General features: G+C 35.8%; 1 protein-coding gene across 9 annotated transcripts in view; it reads left to right on the plus strand.

The window, feature by feature from the left end:
- TBCK (TBC1 domain containing kinase) overlaps positions 1–17,903 on the plus strand; it is a 102,942-nt gene that overhangs the window by 36,963 nt on the left and 48,076 nt on the right. For 8 of the 9 annotated variants that reach the window (XM_051616651.1, XM_051616654.1, XM_051616659.1 and 5 more), the window contains 12 exons: positions 352–413; positions 1,133–1,281; positions 2,029–2,167; positions 3,574–3,673; positions 5,621–5,670; positions 6,030–6,159; positions 7,019–7,117; positions 8,340–8,402; positions 9,209–9,335; positions 9,904–9,954; positions 11,537–11,620; positions 13,908–13,993. In XM_051616651.1, the coding sequence (XP_051472611.1) occupies positions 352–413; positions 1,133–1,281; positions 2,029–2,167; positions 3,574–3,673; positions 5,621–5,670; positions 6,030–6,159; positions 7,019–7,117; positions 8,340–8,402; positions 9,209–9,335; positions 9,904–9,954; positions 11,537–11,620; positions 13,908–13,993 (1,140 nt within the window). The remainder of the gene's footprint in view (positions 1–351; positions 414–1,132; positions 1,282–2,028; positions 2,168–3,573; positions 3,674–5,620; positions 5,671–6,029; positions 6,160–7,018; positions 7,118–8,339; positions 8,403–9,208; positions 9,336–9,903; positions 9,955–11,536; positions 11,621–13,907; positions 13,994–17,903) is intronic. The other variant, XM_051616655.1, reaches the window with a different exon arrangement.

Here is a 17,903-nt window from a genome sequence, read left to right on the forward strand (position 1 = left end):
ATTTTGAGACATTGTGTAGAAGGATTCTGACTATTAACAGAATGGAGTTCCCAGGTACTGCATTGTTTCAAGCTGGGTACAGAATCTCTAAATTAAAAAATTGTAATAAAAAAACTGCATACATTGCCAAGTTCTCAGATTTTTTTATTTATTTTTTTTTTCCACCAAAGCAAATGTGAGGTTGGGGGTTGAGAGAATTACTTCCCCAGCATTGTGATCTGATACAACTGATTTCATACCTGTAGGTTTGCAATTTTATTGCCCTCAAAGGAATAACCTGTATGTTAGAAGGGGCTTGCTGAATTAAGAAAGTAATTAACAGACCTCCTCCTTATTTTTCTTATGTTCAAGGACCTTTCTGAAAATGTCATAGTTCTACTGAAGAAATGCCTTACATTCCAACCTTCTAAGAGGCAAGTATTCAGTCCAAACACCTAGTAAACTCTGCTGGGATACTATGAAATTAAAAGGTCTTTTGCTGAACCTTTTTTGGAATACTGACTACTTGTGCTACCTTCAATAAATATTTTGTTTTGTTGCTTTTCGGTGTTTAAAGGAAAAGAATTGGGGGTGGGAGAGACGGGCAGAAATCAAGTGTGCAAAACCTGGATAATGAATCTGAGTATTTGGAGGGGGAAACTATTCAGGCATTTGTAGTTCTAAATTCACAACTGGAAGTTGGTGGTGGTTACTGTGGCTAGGTTGTAGCCAGAATTAGGGCTGCTCTCTTCTGATCTCTGCTTTCAGAGTACTTTTTCATTATGTCAGTCCACCATAACTTGCTTCTGAGAAGTATGATTTTGTTCTTTAATCAAGGCTTTGCATTTGTATTTTTCATTCTCTGCTAAGAGGAATCAAATGTGAAATAATAGTTGCCATGTACTTTAAATGGAGGTGAGATCTGAACTTGTGCTGTAAACAGACTGTATGGTGCATTATGCATCATGAATTGAAAAAAACTGGTAGACATTTTTCTATTATAATTTCTGAAATCAAATATAATTTAAAATAACTTGCTAGCATTTGTTATGGAGAGATTTCTTACTGAAACGTAACATTTTTTGAAGCACTTCACGTTTAGTATTTTATTCTCTTCTATTCAAGGCCAACTTTTTATTCCCTTTTATTCAAGGCCAACTCCAGAGGAATTGCTGCGTGATAGTTTGTTCCATGAAGTGTCTTCAGTATATCCTTCCTTCCACAAACTTCCTGGTCTGTTCTCATCTTCTCCAAGGTGTGCTAATTTAACGCTTCCTGAAGACATAAGTCAATTATGTAAAGGTAAAGGCAGGTAGTGGGATAAATGTCATTGGGGGTTGGGGGGGAAAGGGCAGTGGGGTAGGAAGGAAAATAAAATGGTTTTGCCTTTTCTTTCAATACCTTCTTGGAGAGAAGCTACGTTCTTATATTATAAGTTGTTTAATGGCAGACATGTTGGCACACATGTTTTGAGGAATGTGTGCAAGTCAAAGGAGAGCATCTTGATTTTGTGCTTGTACTTCAGTGAATAAATAGTTATAATTAGTTTTCAAGTCCAGCTTGGGATATCAATGTCAACTTTTGCCTTTAGGATTTGGACATACATAAATATTTTTTTTTCCACTAAATTGTGTTGTGAATTCACTCATGCTCAGTGAATAAATACTCAGTATGAACCACTAGTTTCTTATAAGTGTTTGTAGTGCTGTGTTGTGTACAAAGTTGTGATACAGTGTTTTTTTTAAAAGACAAACAGGAAGCAAAAGGCCTCACTTCCATGTATTTATCTGATCAGTACGGTTTCCTGGCAACAAGGCAAACTGTAGAGATACTGGCTTTTTTCTTACTCTTGCCCATGTGCTCTTTCTGTTAATCTTCCTAAAGGGTACTTGCAAAGGGAAGATGACTTTTCTTGTAACTTCATGTTACGGTCTAGGACCTTTCAAGCATAATAGTTTTTTTTTCCCTCAACAATATATGTTTGGAGTGGTAGGAAAAAATAGCTGCCTAAAAAGTTGTCGCTCATTTTTATGTGATTTCTCCTAATAGATGAAGATAATGATTATCTAGCAGAAAGATCAATTGAAGAGGTTTATTATCTCTGGTGTTTGGCTGGAGGAGACTTGGAGAAAGAACTTGTCAACAAGGAAATCATTCGATCAAAGCCACCAGTCTGCACACTTCCCAAGTAAGGAAAGAGAAGCACTTTAAGGGAAAGGAAGATGAATGGAGAGGACATTTTGGTTGGGTTTTTCATTTCAAGACCTGTATGTGTGAAAAATATTGAAAACAGCTTTCTTCAATAGCAGGAAATCATGTCACTTATCTTACCCAATTTAAGGCATTATTTGAATGCCTTGTATCTGTTGCCTACCTCTACTTCATACTGCTCTCTGAAATTTGAAGAAATATAGGTGAAGTGCAAAATACTGAACTGGAAGCCCCTAAATTTGCACTCTTCCTGACAGCATTAAGTTCTAGTAATAATGTCTCGCTGTGCTTCAGCAGCACATTTGTAATTGTAATTTAATTTAATATGTTCTGTAGCAAATACTCATATTTTGCATTTTCTTTCACAGAGCAGCCGTACTGAATTCTCAGCTCAATATTCAGCAAATCAGCGGATTACTTTTTAAAAAAATGCTTAGTTTTATGAATTAAAACTCTGTAACAGCGTTTTAGTCGTTACTACCTTTGCTGCATACATTGCAGTTTTATGTAGTATATTCATGTTATCCTAAAATCTGATTTTTAAGAAGCATAATTATGTGTCCATATCTTTAGATTTGCTGGTTCTTGGTTTTAAAAACAAGTGAAGTCAGTGTACAACCAAAATGCAGTATATTGAGGGGAGAAAAGGTGGAACTAACTACTAAGTGATATTTTGGTGCACAGTTAGTGTGAGTTTTTGAGAGATTGCCTATTTCTGTACTCATACGAGAATGCATGTGCTTTTGAATTATGAGGGGAAAACATTTTTTTATATATTGTCTTGAACATGAGATGTTAATTTCAAAAATACAATCTAACTAAATTTTCTAAGTGATACTGAGAATGTTAGCTTAATTTCTGGACATGAATTTTGTGTTGTCTACTTTAAAAATATCACCAAATAGACATTCTGCATATACTTTCATGGATACTTTTGTATCCTTAGATGAACAGCAACAGAAAAGATCTGCGTCAGCCTTTTGCTTGTTTTTTTGTCAAGGTGGGAAATGTTTTTCATATTACAAGAATGTTTTATTTTTTATTTTCACAATAAATGGCAATCCTGGTCTGTGCCAGGTCAAGGAATAAAAGGGAATATTAATTCCATATCTCGTTACTATTTGTGCGCAAACCAAAGTTGCAGACAAGCTGAAATATGCCTTTTTACAGCGAAAACTGGAAATGAGTAATATAAGGTGATGGTACATCCCCTTGATAGCTCGTTTCATGACGTACACGGTCAATACAGTATACTTCTAAGAGCTAGTATTTTGTTGTAAGGAGGAAACTGATTGATGTAAGAACTTTGGGTTTTTTTCTAACTTGAGTCATGTTATAAAATGGTTTGACTATTTTTTTTATTTGGTTTTCTCCCCTTTGAAGTTTTGTATTAGAAGACGGTGAGAGCTTTGGGCAAGGACGAGACCGAAGTTCCCTGCTAGATGACACGACTGTGACTTTGTCTCTGTGCCAGCTCCGAAATGTAAGAAGAATATTGTGCACTTCTTCTTATGTCTTCACTGCAGAAATATTTGTGTAAAGAGAATATGGAACAGCAGCTCCTATTCCTATAAAAGACACTTACTGATTTCAAGAGAATAATTTCTTGACATCCAAGTCAGATTCTGATTTATGCTATTAAATTGCTTTGTCTGAAAAAGCTTATTATAATTAATCTATTTTCTGTCCCACCATTCCCTTTCTGTGTCCTTCCCTTTCCCTTTTTTTATCACTTGCTTTGTTCTGGTGTAACACAAACTGTTCTGCAGTACCTGATATTCTACACAATTGCTAAACTAATTGAGCAGGGAGTGTCTTTGCATTCTTTAATTCTTGTCTGTAGGTGGCTCATAGTATTCAGAAGACAGATCAACTCAGTTCAGTTGCAGCTTCTTAAAGGCTTTATAGTTAATGTTGGTTACCAAGTTTCCAGTAATTAATTACTAATCTTGGATATAGATAGCTATTAAACAACTAGTTCCAAAGATAATTTTAAAGCATTTTGCCAAAATGCAGTAATGCAGTTTTTTTCCATCTTCAGTGGAAAAATCAACATATGATAACTCATAATTTTGTCTGGTGTAATGGTCAGTTAAAAGGTTTACTGCATGTCTCACCAAAATGTTTTAGTTGTTCACATCTTTGCACATGTAGAGTTTTCTTACTGTAGAATTGGAGATTTATGCTGAACTGTAGCAAATTGCAATTCTGTCAGTCATTATTAAGAAAAACCCTTTCCATATGATTACAGTGGTTAATACAGAAAGGAAGGTAACTCCTAAAGTCTTGGTTTCTGCTACCATTGCCTTAATTTTCAGGGTAATGTGGAAAATACTGTGTAAACATATTTCTCCGGCAGAACTTTTCATTGCTTTATACAAATTTGTGAAAACAGACCAAAGAACTGAGTTGTTTTGTTGGGTTTGGTTGGTGGAGTTTGTGGGATGGGAGTGAAGAATATGCATCAGCTATTTTAATCATAATACATGCTGTAGTTCCTGCTGTTGTTCCTGCAAAAAGGCAGCTTTTTAGGCTTTTAAAAAACTTTTTAATCTGCAATTTTGCATAGTGCTGTCTACTTCTATAAATATAGCAGCAAATAAGTATATATAAGTATATACAGCAAAAAAAATATACTGAAGTTTCATTTGGGGGAAGATATGAGGCTGAACCTTGCAGTGTTAGTTTAAATAAATGTTTAAACTTAACCAATTCTTCAAACATTTCTTTCATGTAGCAGACCATGAAGTGTTTAATCAAAAGAGGATCAGTGCTGAATGAACTGAGAATGAACTCTTCTGTCAATCCCAGCAGGAACAGACCGTGTTCTGTATGTCTTTAAGTTAGGGATTGAACTGCAGGGAGAATGGTATTAAACATTAATCATGATACACTAAAGATGTCTGAAAACTTCAGGCAGAAGTCCAGGCATGCTTGTCTGTCACCTTTTCAGAGTGTATTTCTCTGCAGCTTTCAGATGCTGCTACTAAAAGGAACTCAAATTTGCATAACTCCCAAACTGATTAGAACATAAGAGCAAGTTGTGCAGTTGTTTTGCAGCTACTTGGATAGGAAGTCCACGCAGAAAAATGAGGAAAAGAAAAAGAATCATATCATACTATTGATCCATTAATCCATGGGCCATATAAGCTATTTTTTGTGTGGAAATACGTTTATTAATAAGATGAGTGTTATTTTCAGGCAGAACAACTTCCATCAACTCAAAATGCCTGTATTAGCAACAGTTTTTAGCATTCACAGATGTGTGTTTGTTTGCTGATGGAGAACTGAGCTAATGCTTAGGTCTCAAAGCAATCTACTTAATTTGGCAAATGAATTTCTAATTAATATTTTCTGTATTCCACTAAATATTTGAATTCTGAGCAGCATTAGCATTCTGATAATGAATTATTTTTATTCTTCATTTCAGAGACTGAAAGATGTTGGTGGGGAAGCATTTTATCCATTGCTTGAAGATGAGTAAGTGTGTGTGTGTGTAAGTTTGTACATATATAGGGGACTGAATTTTGATTTATTAGTTTTATTAGAGTGGCACACTACACAGCAAGACACGACTGTTTTGCTAAAGCAAACCTAACATGTCCTTGTTTGATTCTTAAAGTCAACGAGAACTGGTAAACACCCTTCACTGGTAGACTTAGGACCCTGATACCACACTGAGGATCCTAGCTTGTTTCTCTGTTCTGGAAATCACCTGTTTGTGCTGAATGTTCAAAATTATCCATTGATAATTGTTTCTGAATCAGAAATTCATCACAGGATATTATTTTTTTTCACAACGATTTGTATTTCTTGCTCTTCTCCTAACTCTTTTCCAGCCAGTCAACTCTACCTCATTCAAACAGTAGTAATGAGCTGTCTGCAGCTGCTAGTCTTCCTCTAATCATCCGGGAGAGGGACACAGAGTACCAGCTAAATAGAATTGTCCTTTTTGACAGGCTGTTGAAGGTATGGAATCTTTCTGATGCTGGCTAGTTGGATTTAGTCTGTTAATTAGAGGATTTTTAAAGGCCCAAGTAATTAAAAAAGGAAACAGATACAAGAGACCATGGTGGGAAAGGGAGAAGAAAGCCCTACAAAAGTGTAAGAAGATTGAAAACAAAAGTAGGAGAAAAAAGGCTTCTCAGTAGTTATAAAATTAAATTTTAAAGTATGCAAGTGAAAACAGAGGTGCTGCTAATAACTGTTATTTACTGAAGAATATACTTCTGCATCCTAAATTTCATAACAGACTAATCTATTACAGGTATATGTACACTTGTTACATTTCTGCATTTCCAAGCAGTAACGTAGTTGAAAACAATACTAGTCTTTACTGTAGCAGTGTTATGTTAGAAAAATGGGGTTTATATTGAGCAGGAGAAAAATATAAGTCCCTAACTTACATATATGCAGAGATGGGATTCTTGCTTAAGAATGAGAGAGGGCTGATGCACATCATTGACTGTAGTAGTTAGGAAGGTATAATCTAGAAATGCTTGATAAAGCAAAGTTGGATACATACTAGCAAAAGAAACATATAAGGAATAAAAAACTTTTTAATAAAAACTTGGATTACTAAATTTATATATCCAGTATATACCAAAGCAGGTGAATACATTTATGAGAAGAAGTGGGTATTTCACCATGAAACAGTAGTCCTCCATTCAGGTCTTACAATTAGGAATTAAATGTACTTGTAAAACTTGTATTCACTGTGTAGGTTGACAGCATTTGTCCTTTGGAGGACAGACTGTCCCAGGATTGGGATTTGAATTATTTCAGTTACATGGTAACATTTTTTGCTGTTAATCTCTTCTCTTTGAAGGCCTACCCTTATAAGAAGAACCAAATTTGGAAAGAAGCCAGGGTTGACATCCCTCCTCTTCTGAGAGGCACAACCTGGGCTGCCCTGTTGGGTGTTGAGGTAAGGGTAATGAAGGTGCATTTACAGGAGTTCCAGTACTGACTGAGGAGAGGATAGGAGTGGAATTGACAGGGAAGCTGGAATAGTTTTGAATATTTGGCACATAGAATTACTGGAATTTCAAACAAAATTAGTAATGTAATTGTGTAAACAAAGATGATGTTCAGACAAACTTCTTGTAATACTATTTGATTTCAGAGAATGTGTGTAAATTTGACTATCTTTAATTTTGATTATGGGATGGAAAAATACTCCCCATACAGCCAGATTTTTCTAGATTGTTGAAATACAATTGGTAGTTAACAGAGTCCTTCTGCTCCAGCCAGCAATAGCTGGGCAAAACAATATGAAGCATACTAAGTTGTTTTTCTCGCCTAGTAATTAATGCACTTTCTCCAAAGACTAGAGAATAAATAAATTAAATGTAACCCTTTTGGACAAAGGACTAGAAGAAGATGTCCCAGAAATGAGGACTCCTCATACAGTTTGCTTGACTACCCAGTTTTTTAATCTACCCTTCCTGCAATCAGCAGTATTGCAGAAAAGAGGTACTTATAGATAACACATCTGAGATTATTTAGGATATTTAGCTTAGCATGTGATTTGCCGAGTGCTATATAGTATGTACCAAAAACAGCTGTAAAGAGTAACTGCATGTCAGGGTTGTAGCCTCGATCTTGGGAGATGAGTCCGTTCTCATGCTTCATCATTGTTTCTGTGTCCCATAACATTCAGATGGATTTGTTAGCAGACCTGTCTTGGGATTCATGCGTACACAGGCTACTTGCAAGTAGTGGATATTGGAAATATAATTTTTAATTAACAGGCAACTGGATTCAGTGCCTTTACAGAGATGATGCTGAAAGCCACTTTCCAGTGTCTGAGGTAAACACTGAATTTGAATTGAGAGCATCTCTTAACTTGAAAATGGTAAACTCTATCAAGTACATAGCTTTCTGCATAATCAACTGAAAATTGCTGAAGATCATACTGAGGAGGTCACAGAAAGGTCCTGAATTATCACAGAATAAAGATGGTTTTGTTAAAATCCAGCTGTCCGAATTTTTTGCTCTTTTGGAAATTTTTTCAAGAAAAAAAAGTTGCTAACTAAAGCACCAAACGAAACCTGTTTAGTGTCAACTGTCAACTTCTGTTTATCAGCATGTACATTGTAATATGCAGTCAGGGTTCCTAAATTCAAGTGTCCTTCTTGTGTATTTAGGGTGCTATACAAGCAAAATATGATGCCATTGATAAAGACACACCGATTCCTACAGACAGACAAGTAAGACTTTCTGTGTTACCAAATACTGTCAGTTGAAGTAATGCAAAGATCTTATGCACCAGTCACAGTTGTTTGCCTATTACAGCAAATTCGGCTGATAATACTTAAAGGGTTCCCCCTGTCCTCTCACCTTATTCATGGTGTTGCAATAATCTTGCAAAACTGATAGGAACACAGTTTAACTCAAATTAGATTATCATATGTGGAAAGTGAACTCCTCTCTTACTTCAGAATCCCTGTTTCTGTAGCAGCAGTAAAGCGTAGTGAAAAATATTACTGATGTATTGGTAAAAGTCTTCTGTTTATTGAAGTTTGTTTGCCTGTTGGCCCTTTACCAGATAGTGTCAAGTATCCCGAGATCCTGTAAGGTGAGCTGTGCTTCACAGGCATGGGTTCTTGAGCAAAATGGTTCTCCAAGAAATCTTGCCAGACATAAAAAGACATCATGAGCAACCGCAGTTCTTTCACCTGGGTGAAGATACATGGTCCATTGAACTGGGTACAAGGTTCTGACATATTAGCACCTGAAATTAGTCCAAAATTTGAGTTCAAAGAACTGTAACTGTAATCTGCTTTCTGTCTTTTTTGAGGGTTGAACCCTTTTAAAATCTTTGACAGGGCTGTTAGGGTTCCCTGTACACTTTCAGTTTTGGTTTTGAAAGTGATGGAGGAAGCAGATTGTGTTTATGATGGTGGTCTTACCTGTGTTCTTTGGCTGACTTACACCTCTAGTGTTGCAAGATTGCTGTAGTACTACCTTGCTTATCCTGATTTCTCTTTGTATTATATGCTTGGCTGTGGTGCAGATTGAAGTTGATATTCCTCGTTGCCATCAGTATGATGAATTGCTGTCATCACCAGAGGGTCATGCGAAGTTTAGACGTGTATTGAAAGCCTGGGTTGTTTCCCATCCTGATTTGGTATACTGGCAAGGTGAGTTTGACTAGTTGGCAAGATCAGATAATTAACTGGAAAGCTACAGCTGACTTAAAAAAACATCCCTCTCCCCCGCCCTCCCCAATGTAAGCTTTATTTTGAGTGCTTTCCTTTCTGTTTCTTTTCAAGAATGAATCTGTGGGGTTTTGCAAATTTAAATTCTAATTTTATTTGTAATGCAACAATGCCCCACTCTTTCTTTTAAATTTACTCTCTTTATGTTTTGGTCATTCTTTAATTTATTTTTTTTTTATAGTTTGTTGCTTACTATTCAGTTCCAAGGTAAAACTGCTGAGGTTACTTAGTGAGTTCTTGGGATGATAAACTGCATTTCTTGGAAGCCTTGGCAGAATAATCAATTCAGTGTTAGCTGAACATTTTTCTAAATCCTTTCTGTTATGCACTGATTTCACAGTTTTTCTCAGTATTACATGTGAAGTCTGACATTGCAGAATTATAATCAGTGTCAAGTATGCAAATTTTCATCATAAACTAATGAATTTATCTTGTGCATTACAATAAATGAGCTCCTTATGCTCTTTCTGTATTGCTCTTTTCTCTTTAGGTTTGGACTCTCTTTGTGCACCGTTTCTGTATTTGAATTTTAACAATGAAGGTGAGTACCTCTTTCTCCTGGGGTTAAAGGAGAGGCATAGTCTGTCATCTCTATGATGATTGTAGACAGATGTGTGCACAGCCACTTATAGATGGAGACTTTCTGTAGCTACAAAGGAATTTGAAAGCTCTTGTAACCACAGTTGAAAAGAAATAGTTGGGTTTTGAAAAGTATACGTGGCGTACTGCTCTTCAAGAAGGGGTTTAAACCCCGTGTTTATTGTGAAGTACAATAAGGAATATATAATAAAAAGCACAAATAACCTTGATTATATAAAAGCAAAAAAAAATGCTTTTCTAGTACTTATATTTTTCAGTGAAGCTGTAGTTCAACCTTCTTTGCTTTATTTTTTAACCTAATGACTAACCTGTCAGACTAGTTTTATTTAGAAAAGCTGGTGTGATGGTTTTAAAGGCCTAAAAGCATACCTGACCAGCTTTGCATATGTGGCCTTTCTTTTCTTAGAATGGGCTTTGTTCAGAATAGGTCTAGTCCTATCTTCTATCCTCTTGCACCTGCTTTCCTTTATAAACGGTCTGTGTGAGAAAACTAGTCTCTTAGGAACAATGACTCCTATTATGCCTATTGTGCATAGTAATTTAAATATTTCAACAGATTTTTCTTGCTCTTGGACATGTTCCTATACAGTTTGATTACAGAACCTGGTTTCCTTCCCATTGAAGTAAAAGATATTAGTAGTGGATTATGTAAAATCTTGTGTTCTGGTTTAAGAACTTCATTGTACATATTTGGCTCAGATATTTAAAAAGTTGTTTCAGTGCTAGAAAGCACAGAATTTGTTTATAACATGATCCTATGTCACATTTCCTATAAACCTGATGTTTTGCTTAGAGACTTCCCAAATTATATTTATCATCTTGAGACAGTTTGCCCTAAAATCGTATTTGATTTTTATATCTTTTTACCTCCATGGTTAAGAATTGTATTACAATAGATTGTCTCTAAGCCAAGTTCCCTGGAATTAATCAGAAAGTTAAACACTTAAGTTTTTACCCTCTAATCTCTATTTGGTACATATGCGAGGAGCTGTTGAGAAACTTAAGATGTTTCTGTCCATCTTCTTGACAGTATTTTGAATTCTATTCCACTTACTAATTTTATCATCTTTAGTCTCTGAGCTGAAGTAAGAGACAAGATGCGAGTCTGATGGGACATAAACTGGGTGTAAGTTCTATAGGAGAAAAAGCAGAAGACTACAACAGTGCAGCTGTCTGAAACTGGCTTCTGAAATATTACTCATCCAGCGACCTTCCCTTTTTGATACAAACATCATCATGTCTTCCCAAACATAATCTCATTAGTTTGTCACTGAGAAGTATGGAAATAAAGTAGATCAGATCCAGCTAGCTTTATATTGTTTACTTAGTGAGAGAAGGAGACTATTTTAGGAGCTTTTAAAATTCTTGAATGTGTATTGTGCCCTTTTTATATGTTTTACAATATTTTTTGTGGATAGATTGATAGAAGTATTTATGCTTATTATATGCTTAATAGTGAACTTTTTTTAGGTATACTTACGTTTCTACCTTTGTTGTTCCATACATTTTTCTAATTCTTTCAGCTCTGGCGTATGCCTGCATGTCTGCTTTTATCCCCAAGTATTTGTATAACTTCTTTCTGAAGGATAATTCTCATGTTATTCAAGGTAAGTCAGTCCCTTTTTCTTTTTTTTTCTACTTTTTTTTTTTTTATTTGTTCTAGAGAAGTAGAATTGTTTCTGGATATATAAATACACATTTTCAAGTGGTTGTGAAATTGGAACACATTTAGAACCTATTTATTTCAAAAGTTTTATTTTAGATGAATAAGAACAACAGCTGTGCAAAAAATTAGGCACCAAATAAGTGGATAAAGATAAAAGCAAGAGAAAAAGCCCAAATGCACACACACACACACACACACAAAATTGTTCTGTGTAATTTCCAAAGTAAGAGTCAGTGGATCATGCAAAGTTGTAAAATGAGGAAGTAGTCTTTCCAGTGTTACATCATGAAGACCTACCCTTCCAGGTTATCCAAGTCTTACTGTTACAGGAGTTGTTTTGACTGTGAGGGAAAATGAAGAGGAACAGTACAAACTAGGGACTCCTCAGCAAATGGAAGTTAGGGTGTTCAGAGAGTTAAGGATTTGAAGCAGATAATGTCATTTGATACAGGACAGGAGCTGGAGGACCCTGAGGAATAACGTTCCATAGTTTATTCTCCAACAACTATGTAAGTAAGAGTAGCTAGGAGGTATGTCTGTTCTACTTGAAAATTAATTGTATATTTCATGGAAATATGACAAAGGAATTATCTAGACCTAGAAAGCCACCTTGGCACAGTCTGTATTGGGAAGATATTGGTCTTACAGTTTTAAAAAACAAAAGAAGCTGTTTGAAAAGTCATCAGTTCTTAAAAGCAGATGATAATGAATGTTTTTAATTTCAAGCAGCTATGAGTGTTTATTGAATACTGGGTTTCAGCATGACTTGCAGTCCTAGTATTTCTTTTAAATAAATTATTTTGTTTATGCCTTGTGAAACTCCTCAACCTAAAAATATTTGTCTTTTTTGTTTGTTTTCAAAAAAGTAAAGGATATTAAGAACAATTCAGCAAAAAATAATTGGACATAAAAGCAGTTGCATATTGGTTAACAGGGAGAGAGCTAACATAAGGAGAGAACATAGTAGTTAGGAGAGTTTACATATGAAAGATAATGGGTAAGAAGTGTTATGAACTGAATAGGTAAAATAATTTGGAAAAACAATTCAACAGAACTTGTTTGCATCCTTTTGCCTGTAAAGTGCTTGCTGGAAAAAATACAGTAAAGGTCTAAAGATTTAAAGAGTAAGTATATTATATCAGATGCTCTTGTGAAGATGACCACTTTAGCCCTCAAGATTAATAGCTTGATAAAGACTTTTGCTCTCTAGTTTCCTGTTGTTACTCCTAAGGGGCTTTACAAAAATATGTAGGAAAGTTGGAAAGACAGATCTGTGAACCAAAAGTGTAGGCATTCTGGAGTGCCTTTGTGACATCTGTCATCATCAAGGACTCAGGGATTCTTTCAGTATTCTGATTTAATCCTTTCTAGGTTTGGATGTCAAACACCAACGTGTAAATAGAGTTTTAAAAATTCTGTGTAATTTCCATGCTTTATTTGGGCTGGAAGAGACTGTTAAGAATGTGTCATTTACCTGCCTACTCTGATTTTAGTCTTAGTGTCTTTGTGTCTTCCATGTAGGGGTGGATTGGAGGAATCTTTCAAGCTGTCGAGTTCAACATACCTGATTTCTGAGTTTGTACTATACAATGAAAATAGGTCTTTTTTCTAAGGTGTATTTGTAAGATGTTTTAAGAGGTACTAATATGTATTTCCTTACCTGAAATAGGAAGCAACAGCAGTTAAAGGGGTTTGCGTATGGAATGCTGAATTGTATCGGGCGTATTATATACATATTCAACCCTGAAGCCCCATTACCTTGAAACATCAACTTCCAAATTACAAAATTCAACTTCACAGAAAAGAAGCCACCAAGAATAAATGTTAAAGTGTATCACTTTGTGTATCCCTGAAATAGTTTGAGTCTTAAAAATCCTTGGAACAGTCTTGTTCTAATTTGCTTCCTTCAGTATCTTGTGGCTCATACTCATACTGAAAAGTTGCTGACTTTGCATATTGAACATACATCTCAACCTATGTATGAACCAACTAAACCGTTGTTGAAAATCCAATTTGGGAGTACTAAGGAAGAGGAATGGAACCTTTCTTCTTCTATATTGAGTATAGTGGTGATATGGAGGATAGCAGTGGTATTCACTTACTGGTTTTTGTGCTTTCACATTATTTTTTTAAATAGTGTTCTTCCTTTTTCACAGCCCTATTGTGAACTAACAGCATATGGTGACTTGTGTTTTTGACAATGACCTTGAATTTGCTTGTTGTTTCAGAATACCTGACGGTGTTTTCCCAGATGATTGCGTTCCATGATCCAGAGCTGAGTAACCACCTCAATGAAATTGGTTTTATTCCAGATGTAGGTGCTATGTGTTCTTTTAAGTATTATTTAAAGGAAGTAAGAAATGGAAAATGAGGGTGGCTAGGATGAGATGCCTTTGCAGACTGTTTCAGGAGCAGTTTGACATAGGTGAATATTAATGGGCCTTTCCGAGTATGCTTATAAAATGGTAAAGTTTTGATTGTTGCTTTACATACCTCAGTCCTTCCTGTTCTGTTGTCACAGTAAATGCAATAAAAATACTGCTAGTCAGCTATTATAACTTACAGATTGATCTTACAGGATGTATTTAATTTTATTTTTCACATGTGGATTAATATACAAAAATTAACATGGCCATAAATTAAGAGCAAGATACTTGCAAACTAATTAAACACTATTGGTTAGCACAGAAGACATCAATTTGCAAGTAATACCAAAAAATGTGTGTCAGACATATGGAAAATGCTTAGCAGTTATTTGTTGGAGTCTATCAGAAACATTGGACAAGTGCATAACTTGTGTCTATGTTTTATGCTTTTATTGAAGAAGTCTGTAAGATGGAGGAAAATGAAAACCGGGAACACAGCCAAAATGTAGTAGAGAAGGAAAGCTATGTTGGAGAAGGCAAAACAAGGCCTTCTTTAGAGCCTCACTTTTAGCTTTTTAGCTACTTTTAGCTACCACTGTAAATAGTGAAGCTTTTGTCCTTTGTTTGGAGACGTGTGTATAGTCCAGAAAGTCAGGATAATTCTCTATACAAATTTTGTCTGCCTGCTATAGCATTATTGAAGTTTACGGCTGACGTTTCTGAAAAGTAGATTTAGGCAAAGCTATATAGAGAAAACTATTAATTGATGCTGTCTATATCATGGTATGTTTGACATTTAGAAATTGACCAATTACAAGTTGGTTTTAAGAGCAGATGATGACTAAGAGTTCAAACTGGAAAGAGGAAGCTAAAGTTGGGAGATGCTGATGTAGAAATATAAATGTCATAAGTAAGAAATGTATACACATTTTTTCTATAAGCAATATAAAACTTATTTTATCAGAAAAGCCTCATGCTTCTTAGGAAATGCTTTAAGTTGAAGCAGCAAGGCCAAGACTCTGAAAATCATTTGTTGTACACAATTCCTGGGTGAATTTGTGTCTGTGGGACTTCGTGATCTCTGTTTACAAAGATTGTAATGGAAAGCAAAGATACGCTTTCATTTGGATAGATGTTTTTAATGTAATAATGTTGTTTATGAATGATACGAATTTAAAAGATACTGTGGCATGTCATTAAAGTGAGAAGAGAAAGCCAGTGTATTTCATTATAAACAGGTGTTTGAGAAGGCCACGTGTACTGTTGATAAGTCACATCTGAAGAGGGCAGGTGGGAGGAAGATGAAGGGAAGGTGGGGAGAAGGCAGAACATTCATCTGTAGAAAGCCTAAATATTTGATGTATAAAGGGCATAGGTAATAGAACCATAGAATTTTTTTGGTTGGAAAGGACTTTTAAGATTTAGTCCAAGTAGTAACCTAACTACTCATTCTGGTGCTAAGCCTTACTCCTAAGCCCCACATCTATAAGTCTTTTAAACACCTGTAGGGACAGTGATTCGATCACCTCCATGGGCAGCCTATTCCAGTGTTTAATAACCCTCTCAGTGTAGAAGTTTCTTCTAATATCCAGTCTAACGGCAATGTTTTAAGTTCCTGAGGGAAGAATAAATTTTGCAGCATCGTTAGGTAAATGCACTTGATACGTACTTCTTAAAGGCTATGGATGACCAAAGCAGTGCCTTGATGTGTTGTGCAGGATATTAGATCCCACTGAAGAGGTAGGGATATCATTTCCCTGACCATCTTAAAGTTCCCAGTTTCTGCTACTAACCTACATGAGAGCTCTGTAGCAACCTGTCTTAGGTGTTAGCTGACATTTCAGCAGCTTCTAGTCTCTGCTTATACAGTTATAATTCTCCACTGAAAACGTTAAAGGTGCAAGTTAAATGAAGTAGTTTAAAATCAGCGGTTATATTTTAGTGTTTGTGTTCTGCTAGCCATTGAACAGGACACAGACAAATGTGAACTTTGTGTTGCTGTCTAGAGATCATTAGATAATGCAGGAAATAATTTTTGGTAGAGGGGTGTTGTTTTAAAAACAAACCTTTCTTTGAATACAAATGCTAGTGCTAAAATTAACACTAACCTCTGAAGACAGGTTGTCCTTTCTAAATTGTCTTTAGGGTTTTTTTATTATTTATAAAAGTTTTTCTGGCTTTAGATTAGTGAGAGGCAATTTTTGTACCTGTAACAAGACAGCACAAAATCCATCAAGGTGAAGGATGTGCACTGTAGTAATGAGATCTGAATGAGTTTGATGCTAATCCTTTCAAAGTAGACCCTTATTAATCTTTCATCATTGAAACATAGGCTCTGCTGCAGGAAAAATTGTGTTTCCTGGCACCCTTCCCCTTTGCCTTGGGTCACGTAGCTCTCAGAATACTCGAGACTGCTGAAGCTTGAGTAGTTGTTAATATTGCTAGCTGGTGTGGTGCTTGGATTTACATGTAAATACAGGGATATATACAGTGAATCTAACAGTTCTTTGTTCACTCTCCCAAAGTTGATAATCTTCCCCGCTCTATATAATGCTGTATAGCATACTCTATATTTTACTGAGTAATTTTGACATCAACAGCAGACCCTTCTGAAGTGGAGAATAACAAGGAAGTGTGCTACATTACTAAAAGGATAACTATATCCATAAATTATTCCAAAGAGCTTTCATCTGCAAATTATGGAAGCTACACACAGTTGTCAGCTGGCCATTAACAGAGATTACAAAGTCTGGCTGCAGTTACTTAATATTATTGTGCTGGAGCTCCTGTCATTAGGTACATAGATACCTTAGCTTGGTGTTAGGTATAGGCAGGAGGTGTCACTAATAGGGCTTTGTCCAACTGAGAATTAAAAGTCCTGCAGTTGAAGTACTTCATCTCTGTTTTTCTGTTACATGCTTACCTACTGGTGAATTCAGGGGAGAGGTTTCTTGCTGGTATTTTTATCTTGTGAGGAAAGTGATCATTCTTCAAATTTTGTTAGTGTAGGTGCATATAGGTGTGTAGAATCCCATACTAAAAATTGGACTCTGTTCTCTTTGAATCACCGGTCATCAAAATATTTTTGCACTTTTCTGTAGCATTTAAATGTATGTTTCATTGTCTAAGCACTGTATAGGCTTGAAGCAAATATGTGTGTGTGCATTTCGAAGACAGAACATGAAGATGCAAGATCAGAGTTTTACAGAATAGCCTATTTCAGTTGGAGGGGACCTACAAAGATCATCTAGTCCAACTGTCTGACCAGTTCAGGGCTGACCAAGTTCAAGCCTGTTGTTAAGGGCATTGTCCAAATAGTGTCAGTGTTTAATAAACAGTGACAGGCTCGGGGCATAGACCACCTTTCTAGGAAGCCCATTCTAGTATTGGCCTCCCTCTTGGTAAAGAAATGCTTCCTCACATCCAGCCTAATCCTCTCCTGGTGCAGGTTTGAACTGTTTCCACGTCTCCAATCACTGGATACCAAGGAGAAGAGCTCAGCGCCTCCCTCTCCACTTTCCCCACTCAGGAAGCTGAAGAGAGCAAAAAACCAATTTTCTTAACAAATGAAAATTCAAATAAAAAGCAGTTGGGAGGCAGCCGTGTTAGGACAACTCAGCAAAATTGTTTTGCACATGTATCAAACAGGCCAAAAAAGATAAAAATAAGTAGCAACTTCATGCACAAAAAGAAAAAAGTATGTATCTTTGGGCTTGTCACCTCATACAAACCATGATCAATGGTACAGCTAAAGTACATACACAAGAAAGTTACTGGAATGCTCAAAGTAAGATTGTATGGTTGGGTTTGGTTTTTTTGTGTTTTTGTCGTCTTATTTTAATTTTTTTTTACAAGATT

Source organism: Apus apus, chromosome 4 (assembly GCF_020740795.1).
Source record: "Apus apus isolate bApuApu2 chromosome 4, bApuApu2.pri.cur, whole genome shotgun sequence".
NCBI lineage: Eukaryota > Metazoa > Chordata > Aves > Apodiformes > Apodidae > Apus > Apus apus.